The 24764-nt window shown below is 51.6% G+C and overlaps 1 protein-coding gene across 1 annotated transcript in view; it reads left to right on the top strand.

Annotated features, from left to right (window-relative positions):
• The window catches only part of LMX1A (LIM homeobox transcription factor 1 alpha), an 84701-nt gene extending 60471 nt beyond the window's left edge, over nucleotides 1–24230 (top strand). The window contains exons 4-9 of the mRNA XM_075003324.1: nucleotides 6259–6491; nucleotides 18768–18937; nucleotides 20989–21066; nucleotides 21220–21295; nucleotides 22712–22882; nucleotides 24070–24230. Of these exons, the coding sequence (XP_074859425.1) occupies nucleotides 6259–6491; nucleotides 18768–18937; nucleotides 20989–21066; nucleotides 21220–21295; nucleotides 22712–22882; nucleotides 24070–24230 (889 nt within the window). The remainder of the gene's footprint in view (nucleotides 1–6258; nucleotides 6492–18767; nucleotides 18938–20988; nucleotides 21067–21219; nucleotides 21296–22711; nucleotides 22883–24069) is intronic.
• The last annotated feature ends 534 nt before the right edge of the window (nucleotides 24231–24764 follow it).

The raw sequence follows: 24764 nt of genomic DNA, 5'->3' as shown, positions 1-24764 counted from the left end.
TGGTTTACCTGTGCCTCGGTTTCCCACCTGGGAAGTGAGGATAATAGCACTGCCCTGCCTCACTAGAGGGCAGAGGGGTCGTGAGGCAAACTGCATGAGTGTGTGGTGTTCAGCTGAAGGGGAGCTGTGTCAGAGCCCAGGACTGATAGATGGTAGAGGCGAGGGCAAGGAAATATCTTTACAAAAGCGTTTTCTCTTCCCTCCCTCCCTCCCTCCCTCCGTCCCTCCCTCAAGATGTCCTATAGCTCTGTGAGGGACAGTTGAGATGTTCTCTCTCCACCCCACTTGGGCTGTTCCCCAGGCATATGTCTGAATCACAGAATCACAGGGCTGGAAGGGACCTCAGGAGGTCATCTAGTCCAGCCCCCTGCTTCAAGCAGGATCAACCCCATCTAAGTCATCCCAACCAGGACCTTGTCCAGCTGGGACTTAAAAACCTCAAGGGATGGAGAATCCACCACCTCTCTAGGCAACGCATTCCAATGCTTCACCACCCGCCTGGTGAAGAAGTTTTTCCTAATATCTAACCTACACCTCTCCCTCTTCAACTTCTGACCATTACTCCTTGTTCTGCCATCTGACACCACTGAGAACAGTTTCTCACCCTCCTTTTTAGAGCTCCCCTTCAGGAAGCTGAAGGCTGCTATTAAATCACCTCTAAGTCTTCTCTTCTGTAAACTAAACAAGCCCATATCCCTCAGCCTATCCTCATAGGTCTTGTGCTCCAGACCCTTAATCATTTTTGTTGCCCTTCGCTGAACCTGCTCTAGCAAATCCACATCCTTTTTATACTGGGGGGGCCCAAAACTGGACACAACATTCCAGATGTGTCCTCACCAGTGCCAAATAAAGAGGAATAACTACTTCCCTAGATCTGCTCGAAATGCTCCTCCTAATGCACCCCAGTATGCCAATAGCTTTCTTGGCTACAAGGGCACACTGTTTACTCATATCCAGCCTTTCATCCACCATAACCCCTAGGTCCCTTTCCATCGTACTGCTGCTGAGCCAGTCGGTCCCCAGCCTGTAACAATGTTTGGGATTCTTCTGCCCCAGGTGCAGGACTCTACACTTCTCCTTATTGAACTGCATCCGATTTCTTTTGGCCCAGTCCTCCAATTTATCCCGGTCACTCTGGATTCTCTCTCTACCCTCCAACGTATCTACCTCTCCCCCTAGTTTTGTGTCATCTGCAAACGTGCTGAGGGTGCAACCCAGTCCCTTATCCAGGTCATTAATAAAGATGTTGAATAACACCTGCCCTAGAACCGAGCCTTGCGGTACTCCGCTAGAAACCGACCGCCATCCAGATATTGAGCCATTGACCACTACCCATTGGGCCTGACCATCAAGCCAGCTTTCTATCCATCTTATAGTCCAAGGATCCAATCCATATTTCCTTAACTTATGGACAAGAATGTTGTGGGAGACCGTATCAAAAGCCTTGCTGAAGTCAAGGCATATCACATCCACTGACTTCCTCATGTCCACAGAACTTGTTACGTCATCATAGAAGCTGATCAGATTGGTGAGGCAAGACTTGCCCCTGGTGAATCCATGTTGGCTACTTTTGATCACTTTCCCCTCTTCCAAGTGCTTCAAAATGGATTCCTTGAGGATTCCCTCCATTATTTTCCCAGGGATTGAGGTAAGGCTGACGGGTCTCCCCAACAATGTGCTAGTAGACGGTGCGAGAGAGCAGGCAGCCTTGGTCCTGGATTTTGTTGAGCTCCTCAACATGCTGGACAGTAAAAATGGCTGCCTCGGCAGCTCTTTACTTCAACTCTTAGCAGATTAGTCCAGCCTTCAGCCCAGCTGGCATCTGTAGCCTGGTGGGATAAGTATGTCTCCCAGATGGGTACAGAGCATAAGTTATATCTGTCTGCACGTACACCCACCCACCCCTTTTTATTGGGGCTTTGTCTCTGGCTCCTAGGGACCCATCATCTAGTTTCCAGGGTCTCCACCATGTAATAGGGGCTGCAAGGGGCCAGTTGCAAGGATCAGGGCCTAGAATGGTGCAAATTAGCACTATTTTCTTTTGCGGTGGTGGTTTATGTTTGGTGCGATTTCTTAGAGCCCACCCTAGTAGAATGACTCTTTAGAGATTTTAAAATGGGGGCGGGATTTCTGTTTGTCTTCACAGGAGCCAGTGTTTACAGTCTAACACAGGTCCACTCTGTGCTCATTTTCTGTCTGAAAGGGTCTCTGAAGCACCTAGAATGAGCAGAACATAGTCTCTGCTGATGTAGATCCGTTTAGCTCCACTGATTTCAGTTGTCCTTGGCTATGTTACGCCACTTGAGGACTTGATCCAGGTTTGGCCTACAAGGTTGCACACCGGCAATGAACTATGAAAATCCCAGTGAACACAAAGGACCCTTCTGCCTTGTAATCAGTTTCTCTACGTTTTGGTAGTTTTTGCATTTTTCTGTCAACATGTTGCACACATCTGCTCCTCTCTTTATTGGAAGAAGACTGGCTTGAGTCTGAGGGACTTCATTTCCTGTGTGTGTGGGTGGGTGGGGAGGTATTTTCAATACATTTTTTTTTTTAAGTATCTATTTTGAGAACCTGATCAGGCATGTCGTCTGGTAAAGTCTGCTGAGCTGTTTGTGGAAAACCTCGGGAAATAGGAGGTATTCTGGGGAAGTGGGATGAACTTGGCTAGTGTCATGTAGTAATGAACAATAATTCTCTTCACTCCAGGAATCATTCGAAGCTATGCAGAAGGTCAGACTAGAGGAACACAGTGATTCCGTTTGTCCTCAGAATCGATGAATGTCAGGATCCCATCTACCCAATGTGGATGGAAGCCAGAGAGGGCTTGGTAACTAGTTCTGAGTTCAGCCTGGGGGTTCGAGTCCCGAAGCAGCTGTCCCTACTAGTCTCATCCTCTAGGACAAGGTTGAGGGCTAGGTCACTGAGCCGCACTGGATTGGAGCCACATATGCCAGCTGAGGTATGTGGATGCAACAGAGAAATCAGGAGTGGATGAGGACTAGGAGCCATGACCTGGGACCAGGAGAATGGCTAGGGGCGTGGCAGGATCTGTCGCAGCAGCAAGGCTGGGGTCAGCCTACTTGCACAGCCAGCCTGCAGGGATGCCTGGTCCGATGAGGGAATGCGGTAAGGGCCTCTGTGAGCAGGATATCCAGGGGCTTTTGAACCTGTAGGGCTCATAGGCAGCTGTTCCCCACTCAAACAGACCTTTGGGGTGAATTCCGCAACCGCTATTGTCCTGTTTCAGGCCCAGAGAGCCTCCCAGAGAACTTGTAAAATCCTGGTGTGCCACAAGGATGGACACGTTCAGTTGCCATGCCTGTGTGCCGTGAACCAAACCAAGCGGTAACACAGACGCTGGTCTCATCCCACGGCAACACTTAGCACCACTGTGTTGACAGCACAGTTTGGAAAGCATCTGACTGACACTCCAGACCCCGTCCTCAGAACAATCCCTCACCTCTCTTTTCTGCAGTTCTTTTCAGCATATTGATGGAAAGCGTGAGAGACTAAATGCCAAAAGGTGTGTCCCTAAACCAGGCATGTCCAGAACTGCCGACCAAGCTATGTCTCCATGACCTCTCGGCTGAGGTTAACAACAGCGGCTCCAGTTGTGATGGGAGCTGTAAATGGACTCTGACCACCATTTGTGGAAGTCCATCAAGTGGTAGGAAGTTGACTGGCTTTGAACCAGTGGTCTACAGGTGAAAGGCGGCCAACCAGCTATAAGCACCAACCAGCAGCCCACCCTTGGAAGTGTTCCCTACTATCTTACCATCCCCACAGGACACTCTGGTTCATGGCCGGTTGCAAGAAGTTGAAAATAAGGAAGCTGGAGGACACATTCTCCTCAAAATCTGACCAATGGCAACCTAAGGACTTTTTACGACCTCAGGCAGTGTCTGTGGCCAGCGACTCATGGACGTCCGCTCAACCACAACACCTGCCAAACCCCAGTTGTTCCACAGAGTCAGGCAGCCAAAAGCCCAGCCTGTCTACTTCCTACCCCAAGCCTCATCACTGGCCATCACGAGCAGCTTTTCTGTCCCTTTTCTAACCAGATTGAGTGAACCCATCGCAGCCTCCCCAACCCCATGGTCAATGAACTTGTGCAGACGGAGACACGCAAAATGAACACATCAAAACTGGGCCAGTGTTTCAGCGAGTGAATTCCATGGCACTTCCTGGCACCTGGACACAGCCCTCAGCGATGATCAAACTCAGTGTGGTCCTGGTAAATGGTTGGCGGCATTGGCCAAATCCATTGCCTCTCTCATTTGGCTGTGCCTGCTGGCTGGCTCATAAGGGAGTACGCCACCTTGGGGTCATGGTGGACTCACCACTAACCCTGCACGTCAACCCACAGCGGGCACTAAAGCATTTTCTCTCACCTCTAGTCAATCAGGGATTTGCAAAAGCCCTCGGCCTCACCCTAATGCTGCTCCCACAGATGTCAGTGGACACTTCTCCAGGAGCAGAGTTGGACCAGCTCTGACCTCGCTGGCCCCTCTCCTCAAATAAAAACCCAGCTTCTGTAATTTGCTCATGCACCACCCCTGGCTGGACTCTGCAGGTCTCATGACCTCAGCCCACACACGTGCATGCTGGGGGGTGGAATGAGCCCAAGAGAACACGTCAATCCCAGCGTGCTGCATCCTGCACCAGCTTCCAGCCGATCTAGCTAAAGTTCTGCTGCTAATTCAGGGAACTCTGCAGCAGAGACGCCAATGTGATTGTGAAGACCAGACTCTACGGTAGCTGCAGGCATTGGGCGTGCACGACCTGGACTCCAGAGGACTGGAGTAAAGAGTACGCACTCTGCCAACGGTAGTCAGGACGTTCCAAATAACAGCCCATGACTGAGCTGAAACCAGGGTAAAGAACAATCGTCATGGCCAAAATCAGGGCCGTTGTCAGCCATGGAGTAGGGTGGACAATGCACAGAGTGCACACTGGGGGAGGTGTCTGCATTTTAACTTGGCTCAGTGCCTAGGTGTTTTGTAAATTAGATCAAGAGGCCGGTTGTATGGAGACTCTGGCCTCCTTTGGTAACAACAGCTGGACAGGTGATGGGCTAAGCTCTGGCGTCTGTGTCATGTATACATGATGCATGTTTCCTACAGTGAATGGCAGACCGTAGTCCACATCCTGTTCTAATGAGCAGGAATGGCCACTGGTATTGTTCATGGCTTTATGAATGGGGGAAGACATAGATGTGTATGATGTGGCCAGGAGTTACCTCTACCTGGAATCATTGGTTAAAATATATGTTTCCGTTTAACTCTTGTCAATCAAATAAACAAAACCCCAGTGCCTTAACATTTGGGAAATGTGTAAATAGGGAAATTTCAGATCATTTCATTTCAGTATCCAGAAATATTTTTCAGAACTGATCACTTATTCTGTGTATCTTAATATTACTTTTAATACTAATTAATGAACTGCAGTCTGCCACCAACCTTCCCACTGGCCTATTCTTGTTAATATCCTGAGTATAAGTTAATTCTGATAATTGATAAGATGGACTCTGCTTCACTCTATTACCTATAGAGATTAGAAATGTATTGCAGTTTAATTATGGTATCCACATTTTCCCCCAAATATTTTAGTTGACCTTTGTGAACTACTTCACACACACAATTCCTGACTGTGCTGTTTTCTTATTTGTCATAAGCAAGCACCATAAAATGAAGCAATGGAAACTCCAGGTTTCATCATGCAGGGCTCCACCTTGAATTTAAGGTGCTTGGTGAGCACACAGAAAAGATAGATTAGAACCATCAAATATTCTTTCTGAACGATTACGGCATAACACTACTTTATGCCTCCATATTCTAAGAGATAATTCATGAAAATCTACAACCAGAGAGAGACAAAGCAGGCTGCTCTCTAAAACACACCACCATGTTTTAGGCTGGCTCCTTCCGGTCTGACTCTGCCAGCTTCATCACAGAGGCTGCAAGCAGGAGGAGGAAACACCCCCACCCACACACAAACACATACAGCCACACACTCTTAAAGTGATAGTTTATAATTCCAAAATGTTCAACGCACAATGGAGGGAAGGTAGAGCACTGGACACTGCAGTTTACAGCACAAGGCCCAGCAAGCCTCTGCTCCATATTAGAGATGAAGGCAGCTCTGTTTTATGCAGATTTGGCATGTCCCTTCTATCAAGGGCACCAACTAAAGGGGCCCCAGTGCCCCCAAGCTGCCAGCCCCATTGGAACATGTCCCTTCTCTCTCTCCTGGCAGGCTGTTTGCTGTGAAGTGCGGCGGCTGCTTCGAAGGCATTGCCCCCAGCGAGTTCGTCATGCGGGCCCAGAAGAGCGTCTACCACCTGGGCTGCTTCTGCTGCTGTGTCTGTGAGAGGCGGCTGCAGAAGGGTGACGAGTTCGTGCTGAAGGAAGGCCAGCTGCTGTGTAAGAGCGACTACGAGAAGGAGCGGGAGCTGCTCAGCCTGGTGAGCCCGGCTTTGTCGGATTCCGGTAAGGGGGAACCCGGAGGAGAGAGGAGCATAATAACAGTGTGGATCTATCCCTGCTCTAGTCACATAATGAGACCTCCTTTTTGGCTCCTCTGTGGTGTCTGAACCCATACCTCTGCCTCTAAAGTGCCAGCATCTTGGGTCTCACACCCCATCCCATTAGCCTGTGGGCAGGAGCAGGCGTGTAAACCTCCAGGTAGAGTCTAGCCACTAGAGGGAGACAGAGATCCGCATGAGAGCCCCAGTCATGTGCCAGGATCCCCGTTACGCTAGGTGCTGTACAAACCCCAAACAAAACCATTCCCCCCGCCCCACAAAAGGTCTTGCAACTAAGCATAAGCCAAGAGACAGCCAGTGGGGTGTGGCAGCTCTGGGAGCAGGAGGAAGTGAGACCACAGTGTGTCCACATGATCACACACACACACACAGCTGGACTATTGTTAAGGTTTCTGTAGGCCTTACAGCAGAAAAGAGTTTTAAGGTGGGATCCAAAGGAAGACAACATGTTAGTTTTGCATCTGTTTGCCAGGTGCTTCTCCAAGCAGCAGGGGAGAAAACACCAAGGAGCAGGTTTGGAAATATAACTAGAGGGTGATGGAGGCTGGTGTCATGAGCCAGCTGGAAGTGGGAGTCAACCTTTTAGTACTGCAGGAGAGATGAGAGGGAGGATGGGGAGCAGAGTTCCCTGGAAGCTGAGTGCTTGGGTGGCCTCCCATGAGAGCTGCTCGTGCCACCCAGCTGCTTAGCAGAGCACCCACAGCTGGCAGCCTGTGTTCCATTGGTGGTGCCCTTCTGCACATGCCTCGGTGCAGACAACAAAATTTTATTCTGCCCAGGGATGGAAAAAATTAGCCGAAACCCTGGTGGCAGAGCCCATAAAGGGTTGGAAGTGGAGACAAGTGATTTACGTTTGATAAAATTGAGATCGGGGGCTGGATTGCCTCTTCCTTCCCGAGGCAGCGTCGCTAGCACTAACCAGGAGCAGAGCTGGGGAGGAATTGTCTGGTTTCCCTTTTGCTCCAGCAGGGCAGTGATCTGCCGCATGTATAAACTTGAGCCCGTGTGTCAAAGGGTGTTTCCCCATTCCCAGCACCTCCCTAGTACCTCCTCCACCTCTCAGTTGGAGGAAGCGTTGCTCCATAGACACCCTGCAGTATCTGGCTCTTCTCTGTGTTTCTGTGAAGGCAGGTCACAGCCCTTCTCTTGAGGGACTGTTCATGGATAGGTTTTTACATCCTCTGGTGGTATTTTACAAGGGTTGTGCAGACTTGTTGGCATGCAGATGGTGTGTGAGACTGAAATGAAGGGAGATGCCTTCCCTAAATACTTAGCAGCAGTGTTCCCCGTAAGCTGGGCATTTGCACAGCCCCTTGGAGATCCCAGTGCAGGGCTCTGCAACCGAAATAGAGGCAAGCGCCATTTTTTTCAGATGCAGTTACAAAGTCAGTCCTTCAAGAGCTGCAATGCACATGAATAGGAGTCAGTCCTTAACACATAACCTCAAACCGTGCTTTTTCTTATCCCCATTTTAAGAACGATGCACACACAGGCTACGTCTACACGTGCACCCAACTTCGAAATAGCTTATTTCGATGTTGCGACATCGAAATAGGCTATTTCGATGAATAACGTCTACACGTCCTCCAGGGCCGGCAACGTCGATGTTCAACTTCGACGTTGCTCAGCCCAACATCGAAATAGGCACAGCGAGGGAACGTCTACACGCCAAAGTAGCACACATCGAAATAAGGGAGCCAGGCACAGCTGCAGACAGGGTCACGGGGCGGACTCAACAGCAAGTCGCTCCCTTAAAGGGCCCCTCCCAGACACACTTTCATTAAACAGTGCAAGATACACAGAGCCAACAACTAGTTGCAGACCCTGTATATGCAGCACGGACCCCCAGCTGCAGCAGCAGCAGCCAGAAGCCCTGGGCTAAGGGCTGCTGCCCACGGTGACCACAGAGCCCCGCAAGGGCTGGAGAGAGAGTATCTCTCAACCCCCCAGCTGATGGCCGCCATGGAGGACCCCGCTATTTCGATGTTGCAGGACGCGGATCGTCTACACATCCCTACTTCGATGTTGAACGTCGAAGTAGGGCGCTATTCCCATCCCCTCATGGGGTTAGCGACTTCGACGTCTCGCCGCCTAACGTCGATTTCAACTTCGAAATAGCGCCCAACACGTGTAGACGTGACGGGCGCTATTTCGAAGTTACTGCCGCTACTTCGAAGTAGCGTGCACGTGTAGACGCAGCTACAATGATTTGCACCAGTTAGAAAGTTGTTAACCCCATTCCCAGGCTTTCCTCTCCCATCCTGCAAACCCACCACCCCATCCCCAGCCTTAACCCCCCTGCACCCCAACCTCCACCCACCCTGCCCACAGATTTAACCCCCCTGAGCCCCAGCTTCACACACCCCCTGCCCACAGGCGTAACTTGCCTCAGCGTGCGCAGTTCTGCAGCCACCGCCCCCCGCTGTTCCCTGCTGTTTCCTCCTCCTTCTCAGGGGACTCCGTGGCTCCGTCAGGAGCAGGCTTAGCCACCCTCCCCCAAGCTCTCCTGCCAGCTTAGACTTCCACCCCCCTCTGGCGGCTCCCTGCCCAACCGGCTTTCTCCTCTGAGCTCCCGGCTGCAGCCGACTGCTCAGCAGCTCCGGTTGCTGCCGCTTAAACAAAAAAACTTGAATTCAGTTGGTCTAACAGCAGGCAACTGGATTAAGAGTTTGGTTTAAGCAGCAGCAGCCTGCGGAGCCGCAACAGGCTCCTCAAAGAGCCGCAGGCGGCTCGGGAGCCGCAGGTTGCCGACCCCTGTTCCAATGCCAACAAGCCGATAGCAGAGTGCCCACAGCTATAATTTGCTTCCTATTTGAACCATGTTGTCAGCCAATAACATGCTCAACCCCTGGAGTCTGGAGCCCTGTGAAAGGAATGGCTGACAGTCATAGGCTGTGTCTACACGTGCCCCAAACTTCGAAATGGCCATGCAAATGGCCATTTCGAAGTTTACTAATGAAGCGCTGAATATGCATTTCAGCGCTTCATTAGTAAACTTCGAAATGGCCATTTGCATGGCCATTTCGAAGTTTGGGGCACGTGTAGACACAGCCATAGATAGCCAGGCTTTGTTGTCATAATAACCGCCAGCTCTTTTGCAGCTGATCTCAAGGCACTTTGCAAAAGGGGTCAGGGTCATTCCACAAGCAGGGAAACTGAGGCATGAAGCGGCAGTGTGGTTGGTCCATGGTTACCCAGTAGGCCAGTTGCAGAGCTGGGAAGAAAATCCATCTTTTCTGGATCCTAGTGTAGTATTCTGTTGGCTAGGTTGCACTGCCTCTCCTGAGCTGTTTGAAATAGAAATCGCTGTCTTTATCCCCTCAGTGGGGATCTCCCTTTCTGAGCCAGGTCTGAGGCTGGTGGCTTGGGACCTTTCTCTGAACTGGTGACAGAAGTGGAAAGCCACTTTGGTGGGTGCAGTAAATGTTGGCTGCCTTGCTGATTTCACTGCTGGGAGAGGTCATCTGTTTTAGATGCGACAGTTATGGTGAATGTGTATCCAGATATAAGAATGAGATCCATTGTAGCTGATATTCTACAGATCGGGTGGCCCATATCATAAGAACATAAGAATGGCCATTATTGGATCAGACCAAAGGTCTGTCTAGCCCAGCATCCCATCTGCCGACACTGGCCAGTGCCAGGTGCCCCAGAGGGGGTGGACTGAAGACAATGATCAAGCAACTTGTCTCCTGCAATCCACCTCCAGCCTCTGGCAAACAGAGGCCAAGGACACCATTCCTACCCCCTGGCCAATAGCCTTTTATGGACCTAATCCCCATGAATTTATCTAGCTCTTCTTTGAACAGGAGGGCTTCCATGCTGTGTGATACTGAGTCCATTAACTACAGGAATGATGGCTGCCATGAAGCAGCAGGGGTTATTGCTAGGAAGTCAAGTAGCTGATTGCCAAGTATTAGAATATATGAACTGGGAACGTGGTGCTTTGTGAGTGCTGAATCAGGCCTTGGAAAGTCTGCTGGTAAAGAATCCCTCTCTCCTCCACCCGTCACTTAGCGGAGATCAATAGCTGTACCTCTCTAGGGTATATTAAGAACCAACCGGAAACTTCACTGCAAAAGTGAACCAGATGGGACTTGTGGATTGTTTTTAAAATTTTGAAAAGGTTTGGATAACTTTTTCCCGAGTGTTCCCAACAGCCTCGGCTGTACTTCTAACCCAACCAAGAGTAGTAGCAGAAACCCCGGGGGTAGAGGGTTGGGAGAAGGCTGATTGATGAAAACTCCAGCCAGATTTTGGAGACCCAGGAGATCTGGAGGGTTGGGTTGAACTGCAGAACAGAATCCAAACTTTTGGTCCCATTCTCAGAGCACACTCAATCTTCAAACCTTTAGTGGTGACCCCCCATTGCTGCGTGTGATGGGACGGCTTTGAAGCTCAGTCTGTGAGCTTCACTTTTTTCTGCTTCTCCCATCTGGCAGGTTTGGCAGTGGGATCTCGCTGAATTTGGTGGTGCGCATGATGCAATGACTTTGGTTTGTGGCATCATCTGGTGTCATGTCTGGTGTCTCGCCGCGCCATTTTATGAGGTGGGGTGAAAGGGAAACGGGTGATAAGCCGCCACCTTCGGGAGCTCTGCACTCCCCGGGACTGAGCAGCTGCATGCCGTTGTGAACAGCTGCCGTGCCCTGTGGATAGGATACTGAGCTGTGCTCCCCAAAGCAGAGAGGCCCACTAGGAAGATGGGGCAAGGCTACATCGTGTGTGAAGGAGACAAGAGTGTGTTTCCTCAGTCAGAATGACATGCTAAGCAGAGCTCCCAGCATGCCTGTCATGAAGGCATCTCCTGGCCTGCCTGGCTCCTTTAGCCTCCTCCTGTGACTTCTCAGGCCTGCGACTCATCTCAAGATCCTGGCCTGATTTCTGGAAATGCCCTGCAGCCTGAAATCCCACTCATAAGGGAAATCGTAGGTGCTCACAGCCCCACAAGCGGGAATCCAGAAAGTGCCCCCGCCAGGCTGTGACTCGCTCACATGAGTCCTTGTCCCTCAAACTCTCCTGGGCTGCAGATAGACCCTGAGGCCTTAGCCTGTCACCACAGCTAGCTCTTCTGCAGTGCCCAGTGGTCCCTACGCCCAGACATGGGAAGGAGCGGGGTCTCTGACTTCCCCTCTGCTGGAAGGAGCTGTGAAGCTAAAAGCTATGTGCCCAGCCGGTAGCCGCCTTCCCCCAGGACCGCAAGAGGCTGGGAAGGAGGGCCACAGCCCGAAGGCCATGTTGTGAGAAAATGCAGATGAAAAGCCAGGCGGTGGAAGCCATATGTTGTCTCTAATCTCCCAAACTCTCGCTTCAATTACTGCCTCCCCTGAGCTCCAGTGGCCAAGCCTGAGTAAACAAGCCCTTCTGAAAGAAGACCCCGGTTTCCAATTAAAAGTGTACTAACATTTCGCCTCTCCCTAATTCCCTCCAACCAAGGAATTTCTTCATCTACGCGCACGAAATCGAGTCACCCTGGATTGCTGCCTTCCCCCCATTGAGCTGTGGGGTCGCCCAGAGGTCACCCCAGACAATATAAATGGCCCCCAGGCCTTTCCCATGTGACGTCAGGAGGAGCCTTAAAGATTAATTAATTCCTGCCTCGTTCGCGGAAGGCTTTAAAGGCAGAGTTAATTAAAAGTATTACCATGCGAAAGCCGACTCGACTTCTTTTTCTCCACTCTGATGGATTCTTGGAGCAGGTGTTTGGGGGGGTGATCCCTCTTTTTCATCACTGGCAGTCTGCAGCAATCCACTGGTTTTCAGCACTTTTTTTTCAAATGTCTGGAAAGCTGTAGGGTCTCCAGGTCTGTCCAAGCTGTGCTCATAAGACACTGGTGGCAGCAAAATGTCCTGCTGCTTTTGAAAATCATGTGGGTAGAAATAGCCACCGGAGGCTACCTGGGAAATAGCATTAGGGCAACAAAACACTTGTGGACATCTTCATCAACTGCTGAGAAGCGCTCGGAGACGGAGCATGAGTTTTGTTACCCTCACCTCTTCAGTGGGACAGAAACGCCGACAAAGCAGGGTCACTTGTCCAGAGCAGAAACGTCTCCGTTGCCTTATTCTTAAGTCTCCAGCGGTGCAGATGTGGATCTAATCGGGCTGTTTGGATCCAGGGATTTCCCTTAGACCCTATACAATTATTGATCAATTACACATAGTGTTAGGCAAACAGCAGGGGGCATTGCGTAATTACCCACGTTGGAATGTAATCAGGACACTGGTGCTTAAGGCATCAAGGGGCAATATAGCCAGTGGCAAGGAACCAAGTGGCTGACCCTGTGGTTACAAGTTGCATCCAAAACCACAGTGAGCAAACCCCTTCCTTCGTTTCCCAGCGGTCTGGAGGAAGAGTGGGATTCTTTGCTTGGAGAGGGAGGGAGAGAAACCCCCTGCAGCAGCAGCTGCCAGTGAAGCAGTGTGACTGGTGTGTCCCCAGAACCTCAGCTGCCTGTGGGGTGGCAGAGGAAAGCGACTGCGTGTTGCTAATAAAACACGCTGACGATACGGATCAGCCGCACCAGGAGTGTGTGCTCAGGGAGAGCAGGGCTGGAGACCCCCAGAGCAGCAGGAGACGGCAGCCGGAACCTGGTAAGTACAGCGTTTTGGCGGCCGTGCTGCAACGGCTGCATCCCTCCCCAGTCAAAATCTTCTCACCTTCTGCTCCTTCCCGCTGCCTGTCCTGTCCCGCCACTGTCTCTTGCACACGGACGCCAGCCTTTCTCCACATGCGTGTCTCACAACTAGACCTGGACTCAGGCCTTCAGGGCTGATGATCTGCCAGCAGCATGAGCTCTCTAGCCGTGCCATGCCCTTCCTCTCCCAGTGACCGACGGGAGCCTCGGACGGAGGAATGAGGTGATATGGAGTGAGAGCTGGGAGGCTTGTTAACCCCGTGTGACACTGGCCCCCTTTGCAAAGCACGTTGGGATTTACAGATGAACAGGGCGAGTAATGGATGCTGCTCCAGTTGCTGCTGGGGGATGGTGCCCACAATTCAGGAAGGAACCTGATGAACCTCCGAGAAGAGCCATGAGCTGTCCTGTCCATAGGCTGGATCGGATCCTCACTTTGCCCCCCTGCACTCACATCGTGGGCAGAGGGAGCTGGGAGTGGCCTAGCAGGCTTCTCTGCCCTGCCATGCCAGCCTCCCAGCCCGCTGCGCTTGGCTTCTCCATGGCAATGGGAAGCCGAGAGCCCCAGGCTGGCAGGCCGCTCTGGCTCCCGCTGCCCACAAGGGCTACGTCTACACGTGAAGCCAACATCGAAGTAGCTTATTTCGATGTAGCAACATCGAAATAGGCTATTTCGATGAATAACGTCTACACGTCCTCCAGGGCTGGCAACGTCGATGTTCAACTTCGACGTTGCGCGGCACCACATTGAAATAGGCGCTGCGAGGGTACGTCTACACGCCAAAGTAGCACACATCGAAATAAGGGTGCCAGGCACAGCTGCAGACAGAGTCACAGGGCGGACTCAACAGCAAGCCGCTCCCTTAAAGGGCCCCTCCCAGACACAGTTGCACTAAACAACACAAGATCCACAGAGCCGACAACTGGTTGCAGACCCTGTGCCTGCAGCATGGATCCCCAGCTGCCGCAGCAGCAGCCAGAAGCCCTGGGCTAAGGGCTGCTGCCCACGGTGACCATAGAGCCCTCAGGGGCTGGAGAGAGAGCGTCTCTCAACCCCCCAGCTGATGGCCGCCATGGAGGACCCGGCAATTTCGAAGTTGCGGGACGCGGATCGTCTACACGGTCCCTACTTCGACGTTGAACGTTGAACGTCGAAGTAGGGCGCTATTCCGATCCCCTCATGGGGTTAGCGACTTCGACGTCTCGCCGCCTAACGTCGAAGTTAACTTCGAAATAGCGCCCGACGCGTGTAGCCGCGACAGGCGCTATTTCGAAGTTAGTGCCGCTACTCCGAAGTAACGTGCACGTGTAGACGCAGCTCAGGCGAGTCAGGGAGAGCGACCCCTGCTGCGCCATGCCCCCATAATTCCCTTGGCTGCGTTGCTCAGAGTAAGGGGCAGAGAAGAGGTGGGCTGGGTGGGGTCTGCGGCTCTTCCCAGGCCCTTCCCAGCTCTCCTAAGGTTGGTCTGAATTGCTGCTATTTTGCATCTCCTTACAATGAAGCCCCTTCCAAGCCTGCCCACGCTATGTGCATCGTGTTATTAAAACAAGCCTCTTAGCATTATTATAGGTGTAACTACCATAAACACTCCCCTGCTCCCCGGATCCTAGAGGGGCTTTGCCGGAAAGGTTATCGTTGGTTTACAGTGCATTAGAGAGAATTTATGTACAGTAAAATGGTCATTTTACACGTGTTGGCAGCATGCTCCCCTGAGGAGTAACAACTGAGGTTACCAATACAGTAGTAAGTACTGTACAAAGTAATAAATAAGATCTCTTAATTACACAGCGCAATGAAGTGTTCCACTGTGCAGCATCTTCTGTGCAAGCTGTGTGCCGAAATGCCGCACTGAATGAAGCAGCAGGAAGCAGCTTGGGACACAAGGTAGAGAGAACAGTTGTGGGGAGGCAATGAGGGGTGAAGAAATTAGAGCAGTGTAGGCTAACAACTCAAGAATTAAAACATGAAAAAAGAGTGTTTTGTTACAGAAATTTAGAAACCACAAATCCATGGTTTCAGTTTTTAAACATCCATGCCCATGTTATGGATTAGTATGCTTTCCAGCAAGATGACATCAGCCTTGGAATAAAAATGGTTTGAAACAATTTGGTAGCGCTCAGTGATTTTCAAAAGCATTTCAGATCACTGCCTGGTCAGCTTTTGGTTCGTCCCTACAGCTCATTGCAGGAAAGGTGGCATAACCCTCCTGCTGCAGTCTCTGCTAACATGCTGTGCAGACGCCAAGCTCCAGGGATTTGTTCCCATGTAAATGATCAATAATCAAATCCAGCAGGTGTCAATGAATAGGTCACGGGAGAACACCATTCTATACCTTACTCTGCCACTGACTGACCGCGTAGCCTCAGGCAAGTTCCATCACCTCTCTCTTTCTTGCCCAGCCTTTTTTCTGCCTCATTTCTCATTGTGTCTGTACAGCACATAGGGCTTCTTGGCACTCCTGTAAAATAAATAATTATGACTTTTGAGCATGATCCTGCAATAGAAGTGCCCCCTCCAGAATAGCAGGTGCTCTCAGCTCCCCCAGAAATGTGGCTCGTCTCATAGATTCATGTGCTTGTGGAGGGGATGGGGTTGTTGATTTTTTTTTGGAGGGTGGGGGGTCATGCTTCAGGGCACTCATTGCCACCGCAAAGTGCTTGTAAATACATGATGACTTACGGAGTGCGTAGGGGAGGGGATTCGTAGGAGGGATTCCCATAAGGACGTGATGGAAGTGTGGCTTGCTGTACCCAACCGTTTGGCAGCACAGTGTCAGCTTCCTGATTCCTAATCGTCCCTCATCCCATGCTCACCTTTCTTATTTCACATTGGACTACGTAATGAGATTCAGCCATGGCAATGGCGTTTCCTGAGGACATCAAAAGTGTCGTTAGAATGTGTGTTAAAACTGTACAACACTCGCCCATGACTGGACTGACTGCATGAGCCTCCCAGCCAGGGAGTTTTCCAAGCTATCTGGGGACTCAGAGGAGGTTGTGGAGGTCTCAGGCTATGGAGTGGGAGAGGCAGCTTTGCTCTGGCAGCCATGATAGATGTGAGCCAATCAAACTGTTCTCTCCCTCCACTGCCATTACCCTCCCTGCTCTCACATGCCTCCATTTCCAGGTGGCCTGGTTACAGTCATCTGGCCTCCCTCTAGAGGTTCAGCAAACTATCCAGGACCTCCCTTTCGACAGAGGGGGGCTGTTTGCAGAGCAAACCACCTCCCGCCTCCATAGCCTCGAGACACGAGAAGTCATGGTTCTGCTCTGCTCTGACTGATTGTGCCTTGTTCTGCACCTCACATTTTAGGAAAGATGTGGGGAAATTGGCGAGGGTCCAAAGAAGAGCAACCAAAATGATTAAAGGGCTAGAAAATATGACCTATGAGAGAAGATTAAAAGGACTGGGTTTGTTTAGTTCGGAGAAGAGAAAGCTGGGAGGGGGTATGCTAGCAGCTTTCAAGTGCCTAAAACAGGGTTACAAGGAGGAGGGAGAAAAAAATATTCGCCTTGGCCTCTGAAAATAGGACAAGAAGCAAGGGAGGTTTAGGTTGGACATTAGGAAAAATTTCCTAACCGTCAAGGTGATTAAACACTGGAATTAATTGCCCAGGGTGGTTGTAGAATCTCCATCATTGTAGATATTTAAGAACATGTTAGATAAATATTTAACAGGGATGATCTAGACGGTGCTTGTCCTGCTATGAGGGGAGGAAGCTGGACTTGATGATCTCTTGAGGTCCCTTCCAGTTATAGTGTTCTATGGTTCTGTGAAAGCCTGACCTTGCTCTACGTTAAGATAAGAGGAAGTTACCCACCAAATTTGCTGGTCCTGGCTCTTACAGACTCATAACCAGACTCACGGATGCATGAACTGACAGAAGAACATTTGTAATATATATATAGCTATGTTTGCCAATTTGCTTTACAGCTTTACTCTTCCAAAGCCTGTGACATTGATGGTTGAATAGAAAGGCCTGATTCTAAAGAGACAAGCGTTCATATCATTTTCATCTTAGCAACTTAAATACGCTTTCAGAGCACAGAATTGTTGTTTAGTTTCATCATAATGAGTTCCAGGCCATGGATTTGCTTGTACTTGTATTCCAAAACAAAACACTCCCAGTGTGTCCAATTAAAAAAAAAAAGTAGATTGCCCTTCATTGTCATTTCGAGCATCGCTGTCCCTCATTTCAGAGCGGGTGCATGAGAGGTTTCTTACAGCCTTTGCAAATACAGCACAGTCAATTCATCGGCTGAGCTCCTGTCTGTCTGTATTGCTCATGCTGCCAACAATACTTCCCTCCCGGCTCCTTCTTTTGGAGGACTCAGGGTTTAATTTGCCACCTGAGGCATTAAGCAGCCAGCTTTAAAGTTAAGTACTTTAGACCTCCGGGGGGATCATCCGGTGTGCAGGGCTTCAGGCTCCACCTCCCATCCTTGTGCAGAAAGCTCAGCTTTCTTTGAAACAGGGTTATGAATCTTTGTTGCTTTTTCTAGCACTGACACTGTTGTCTCAAGCAGGGCTCCACAGGTGTCTCACTCTCAGGTTATAACCTTCAGTGGAGAAGGCTTACTGAAGAAATTACTACTGTGAATGGGGTGGGGTTAAAGGGATGAGAAAACCTCTCCCCAGATTTCTCCGAGTCTTTAATAAATGTGTTTAAACTCTGCATGGCATTAATCCTTGTTTTAGCCAAGTGCCTGAGTTTGGGGGGCGTTACGTCAGAGAGGAGATGGGTTCTGCAAACATTGCATGCTCCTCCTTTCACCTCACTTTTGCCTTGTCAGGTGAAATTATAAAGAACATGTTGACCTTCAATGGGGCGGGGGAGGTGGTCAGAGCCTGCTGCCTTTTTCTTTGTTAATATTCCTATTGCTGCAGCATTTTCGGTCCTTAGAGAAAAGTTCCTCCTCGTGTATTCTCGGGAGAACTCCTACAGTTTCATGTCTTGCCTTGGAGACAAGGAACTACAGCTCCCAGGTTGCCCTGGGCTCCCCCATCATGCCCTGCAGGCTCCCCCTGCACAGTGCAACAGGGAGGAAGGGAGAGAAATCAGACATAGGTGGGGGCATGCATTTGTGTGTTTGAGCATGTGCGCACTCGCACCCACACACACACACACACACACCCTGTGTAAGGGCCTGCAAATCGACTCTGTCACTTTATCGGTGAGTGGCTGGACAGGAAACTGAGGCAGCAGGGGACTGTGGAACACCCCAAGTCTGTGGTGGCTTGGGTCACACATATGTGCTTAAATGGAAGTGTTCAACTACGTGAGGTTTTGTGGGGTGCCTGGAACACCTGCAGCAGAAACCCTCTTTCTTTTCATGTGTGTAGGTTTGCATAACTGTACTAAAGGCCCCATTGTCAAAAGAGCCCAAGTGACTTAGGTGCCTAAGTCTCCTTGTCACAAGTCACTAAGGTGCTTGGGAGCCTCGGACTCATTCAAAGTCAGTCTGCCTCAGGCTCCCAAAACCAAGTGGGAATTGAGCATCTGTGGGGATCTGGGTGCTATAATTTACAGTTCAGCTCGTACCTTGTCCATCCCCTTCACGGGCCTGCTTAACGCTTTCAGGTAAAAGCGACGATGAAGAGAGTCTCTGCAAAATGGGCCGCGGTCCTGGGAAAGGCGCCGAGGACAGCAAGGATCACAAGCGACCCAAAAGACCCAGGACAATCCTGACAACGCAGCAGCGGAGGGCATTCAAAGCCTCGTTTGAGGTCTCCTCCAAGCCATGCAGGAAGGTCAGCGAGAGGGGAAATGTCAAGCCAGATCGTGAGCTGGGGTCGCTCCATTGAAATCACTGAGGCTGTGCTGGCTTACACCATGTGAGCGTGTGGCCTCTGTGTGTGTGTGTGTGTGTGTGTGTGTGTACATCCAAACAGAAACAAGGACCCTAGCTATGAAGGTGCTTTTGAACATGTGCCAGAACGTGATGAAGTTAAACCCAAAGAAAGCAGGAGCTCTGGTTATTGACTCTCTGATTAGATCAATTCAGTTGCTGAACAGTGCCTCTGTCCTGGCGATCCTGTTAGTCGATATGTCCCTGGCTCCTCTCACCTCACTCTGCAGTTCATATTCATCTCCAGTTGGTGGCTCTACTGGGCCAAGTGCTTGGCAGATGTAAATCAGCACAGCTCCATTGAAGATGTCTGCTGATGCCCCCACTGGGGATTTGGCCCCTTCTCACCATTCTATCATTAAACGGCCTTTCCCCCGGGCTGCGCCAGCAGATAGCTTTAGCATTATGGCTAAATGGCTGGGTTGTTTCAAGGCTGGATGACAGTAAATGTTTGTTAGACGGGGCCCCGGCTCGTCACTGGTTGAGGCGAACCGCTCATGAAGGACTGCTGCAGAACCCATTTACGGGCATGGTGCTGCCCGAGAACATTACTGCACTGCAGGAATGGTCCTGGCTCCCCGTCAAGCTAGATATTTTCTTGTTTAACAGTTCTGCTGTTGGATTTAAGGCCCTGAGTGTCTGTGGAGCAGGTCTCTGTTCCAATGCTCCCAACCAACTCTTATGATCAGAGGCTGTGTGCGCCCAGCCTAGCTGTGATCTTGTGCCTGGGGAAGAAAGAGCATCTTATGCCTATGTGCCCCAGCTGTGAGGTTCTCCATGGTTTGCATTATGAGGTGCTAAGTCTGTCCCCCAACAGAAGCCTGCCTGGGATTCCCTAGAACTACAGCCACCACCCCACATAGCCCTACCTGCTTACCCTCCCACACCTTGGCCTTCCAGCATGATTGATGGAGAAGCTGGTCCATAGCTGAGAACCTCCCACTAACAAGGCCCTGCCTCTGGCCTCGCCCAAACACAATAGAAGGCGTGTACACTCAATACTGCTGCATGATCATGCGTCTCTAAGGCAGCTGGGACCCAGCCTCATTAGAGCCAGCCTGGATCTTGCAGACACCGTCCCGCTGGGACATTCAGGTGCCCCTTCCACAATGCCCAGGGAGTGGGGGGTGCTTTTGCAACCGCCCACAGGCAGATTTCACCCTGGGACCTGTGGAGCTTAGTGCAGAAGCTGCACAGTTGGAGCTCAAAGCCAGCTGGCTGTCAGCTAAGGCTGCAGAGGAGAGTGGTCGAGGTGTCACTGCGTGAGACAGAGAACCACACCTAGTAGGTGTGTGGGTTACGCTACCCCAAGTCTTAGCTGCAAGGGAAGCGGGGCCAAGCTTCTGCCCCTGGAAGAGCTAGGAGGGCCTAGTGACTGTGCTGCCCCCAATACAGGCTCTGCACTTGTGCCCTGTCCCACCCGGGGATGTGTGAGAGAAGATACCATACACCCTCCTGTCTCCCCCAGGTCCTTGTCCTGGGCTGGAACATGGGGTTGCATCCTGGCCCCATTGGCATCAATGGCAAAGTCACCCCTGGGAGTGGGGATTTCACCCCAAGACTTTGTAGGCTAAAGTAAGTGTCTTAAATTCCAGCTGTGGCCGGGGGTGAGATGCCAGAGTTATGTGCCTGGTAGGGCATACGTCTCCCATGATGTGGGCCAAGTGACAGCATTGGTCTGTGCCTCAGTTTTCCCATCATGAAGGGTAACATGGGGGATGGTGCAGCCCCTGGCTCTGGGTCTCTGAGGTGGCGCTGGTGGGCAGGAAAACTCCCTGCGGGCAGGCTGCAAGCCAAGCGTGGGTGGTGCTGACCCCCTGGGAGCTGTGTGACCTGCAGGCTCTCCGATGGTGTAGGTCACCAGCCAGGGGTCGGCTGGGTTCCTCCTCTGAACTGACACGTCAGAGCCGCGGGTTAGAGGACTGAGGACGACTGCCGTGTGTTTCATCCCAGGTCCGAGAGACGCTGGCAGCCGAGACAGGGCTGAGCGTGCGTGTCGTGCAGGTTTGGTTCCAGAATCAGCGAGCGAAGGTATGTAGCCCCTGGGGACTGGGCTTGGGGACCCAGCAGGCCCTATGGTCCCCTGGCAAACACCCTCCTGGAGCTTCGCCCTGCCTGGCTCTTGGCGCCCCCGCCGCAGAGCGACCAGCTCCAACCCTCTGCATTCCTTTCCTTTCTGCGCAGATGAAGAAACTGGCACGGAGGCAGCAGCAGCAGCAGCAGCAGCAGGACCAGCAAAGCACCCAGCGGCTCAGCTCAGGTACTGCCCATAAGCCCCCCAGCCCCTGGATGCACGAGGCCCCCCGCCAGCCGCTGTCAGAGACCACTGAGTGGCTGCACAAGGCCCTCCTGCTGCAGCACTGATAGTCCCAGTTCCACCATGCAGTGCCCGCTGCTGCTGCCTGTGTCCCCCCCTTGGCTGGCCTGGAAACGAGAACCCCACTTCTTCCACCGGGCACTCCCACTCTGCTGCCAAACTGGCCCCTGCTGCATTGCCTCCCTTGACACCTGCCCCTCTGCCCGGGCCCCCCAAGGTTTGTTGCATGTTACCCCCAAATCCACTAGCCAGCTGTGGAATCTCCCCCTTCAGCGGCAATGCTACAAATGTGACTGTCCCTCCCGATATAACCCCAAGCAGGGTTCAAGGGTGGTGACCTCTCCTCTACAGCCTGCATTAGAAGCCTCTTGGCTTTTAGTTCATGCAGTAGAGGCCCTGCCAAAGGTCCCAGGTTCAATCCCACCTGCTCAGTACCTGGGTCCATCCGTGTTACAATGAGATAACAGCCCAGCCCTGTGACTCCACAGTCTCTTGCAGCAGCGAGTTCTGCTGCTCGTGCGCACGGCAGGCGAAGTGGCATTTGTTTTACTACGCGGCTGTAAGGGCCAGGGCTGGAAAGGACGGCAAACAAGGGTGTCGGGGTTCTCACTGCCCCGAGAAGGGAGGCTCAGGAAAAGTTTGGCCTGAATTAAAACGGGGACAGTTAGGGGCTTGGTGTGACTCTGCGGACTGCCTTATGCACTGACCGGGCAGGGGTGGATGAGGAAGCAGCTCGTTCCTGTTGAGGCCCCTTGGTGAAAGGAGCCTGAGGGGGAGCTGGCTGGTGCAGAGCTGCTGAAAGGGCTGTCCGACCATCCTGCTCTACAGCCCTGGGCAAGGTGGGTTGAGACTCAGGAGCAGGAGGGTGGGCTATGCCCGGGGGCCACGGCCAAATCAGTCTGGTCTCTGCTCCCAAGGCCCAGCAGGTTTCATGGGAAGCTGAGGGTCAGTTAGAGCAGCCCTGAGTCGGCTCTAACTTACCCACCAGGCCATGGTGGTCTGAGAGTGGCCCCAGAACACAGGTGTTTGGAGGTGACTGGGAGGGCTGCCCATTTGTGCAGGGAATGGGGGATGCAGCAGCACAGGGAGAGAAAGATTCTGGCCAAAGGGGGCTGGAAGTTGCGGTGACGTGCCAAGAAGGGTGGAGCTGAGCCCTGGCACTGGCAGGATAGAGTAAGGGGCCATTGGGGGATGGTGGCTCAGGGCTATGCATAAGAGAAGAGCCTGGAGGGGTGAGGAGGGACCGCTGGAGGCAGGGGTAGAGTGCTGACCTCTGCAGCAGCCCAGGCAGGTGGGAAACAGTGGGGCCGGCCCTAGACCAGCATTTGGCTCTGACCTGGGTTCTCCCTTGTCTTGCAGCTCAGACAAACAGCGGTGGAAGTGCTGGCCTGGAAGGGATCATGACCCCATACACCACACTGGCCCCACCCCAGCCGCTGCTGGCTCTTGAGCAGGGCATGTACAGCTCGGACCCCTTCCGGCAAGGGCTCACCCCGCCTCAGATGCCAGGAGACCACATGCACCCCTATGGTACGATCCTCTGGGAACCGGCTGTGCTCTGCTCGAGGCAGCTCCATACTCTGCAGTGGGTCTTTCCAGCTGCCAGTGCAGGCCCGTGTGTTTGCCAGTCCCAGAAGTCAATAGGCAACCCTGGACTGGATTCTGGTTTATTTTATGGGCAGTGTAGGTGGCTTCTGCAAACAAAAGGGTGTTGCGAAATGATTGGCTGGCAGCTGCGCTCAGCAGGAGGAGGGAGCTGGTTCAGAAACCCACTGAGAAAACCTTATTTCATCCCCTTGCTCCTGGGCCGTTTTATTTATAATGTCGTCGTGGCTTACACGCTCTAGACAGAGCAAACTGGGTGTCTGCGGCTGTGGGTGATGTACCAAAGCTATGTCCATGGTGGTCCCTATGCCTCCCCTGATGTGGGCCTAGTGAGGTGCTGGGCTCTGCCTCAGTTTCCCTTCTGTAAAGTAGAGGTAACACCCTGGGGCGGGAGAAGGTTATATGGACTACCTAGGTCCTCAGCCACTGCAACATTTTACCAGGGCCTCATGGAAGAGACAGAGTGGCAGAAATATCTTGCCCCAACACCCACCGTATGCCTCCTCCTCAGTGGTCATGGTTACATTTCTTGCACTTCTCTGGAAGAGAATGGGTAAGGAATAGGGACAGGACCCATGGCCCCTTTCTGCTCTGATTAGGCAACAGCTGGAGTGTTGTGTCCAGGTCTGGGCACCACGTATCAAGAAAGATGTGGAGACGTTTGAGAGGGCCCAGGGTAGATGGCTGAAAGTCCAGAAAACATGAGCTGAGAGGGAAGACTGAAAGAACTGGGTTTGTTTAGTATGGAAAGGAGAAGGCTGAGAGGGGACATGATGATGGTTTTCAAGTTCCTAAGAGGTTGTTACAAGGAGGGAGAAAAAATATTTTCCTTAACCTCTGATGGTAGGACAAGAATGGGCTTAAATTGCAGCAAGGGAGGTTTAGGTTGGACATTAGGAAAAACTTTGTACCTGTCAGGGTGGTTAAACGCTGGAATAAATCGCCTCGGGAGGTTGTATTTCAGAGCAGCCGTGTTCCCTAATGCAGGTGGTGCCTGGACGCCCACAGTCCAGCCCTCTAGCTCTGTAGGTGGACAGTGCTATGTCACAGCAAAGCACACTCCTAGGACTCTCCATCACCAATAATACTTCATTTGTTTGCCTCACTTCAAGGTGCTGAGCCCCTTTTCCATGACCTGGATAGTGACGAGACCTCACTTAGCAACCTGGGCGACTGTTTCCTAGCAACTTCAGAAGCTGGGCCACTGCAGTCAAGAATGGGGAACCCCATCGACCACCTATACTCCATGCAGAACTCCTATTTCACTTCCTGAGCCTTGTCTGTGGCGCCTAGCCAGGCACTGGTGCCGAAGACATTACCGGTTACACTCACCAGATATTGCGGGCCAGGGGCTTGTTTTGCTGGAATGCTGTCAGACAACACGTTGTAGATCAGTATTTCCAAAGACTGAATAAGTTATGGGTGGCATAATGTAATGTTTCTATTAGAATCCTAGCATTAGATTCCCCAGTGTTTATTATAGCTGGTCTGCATTTTTCCACTTGAAGTTTCAAGGGGGAAAATCCCAAGTTAAACGTTTCTCTGAAATTTTGCCATTCCTAGCCTCCTATTTCCCACCCTGTCTGGCTATAGAAAGGGTTGATTGGAAACAATTACGCATGGATTTATTTTTAACTTTGCAATTTAGACAAAATGTTGATAGGTAAAGAAAACAAAACAAGGAACGTGCTGTGCAGGGGACACTTCCGATTCAGGCAGAGATTTAGTGGGGTTTATTTCAGCCATGTTCTCTGACCTGTAATGCACAAGTCAGACAGAATGGTCGCATCTTCTGGCCGTAAAGTCT

The sequence above is a fragment of the Carettochelys insculpta genome, chromosome 9 (genome assembly GCF_033958435.1).
Source record: "Carettochelys insculpta isolate YL-2023 chromosome 9, ASM3395843v1, whole genome shotgun sequence".
Classification (NCBI taxonomy): domain Eukaryota; kingdom Metazoa; phylum Chordata; order Testudines; family Carettochelyidae; genus Carettochelys; species Carettochelys insculpta.
The sequence above is the reverse complement of the archived record's forward strand: the minus strand, read 5'-3'. Positions and strand labels throughout refer to the sequence as shown.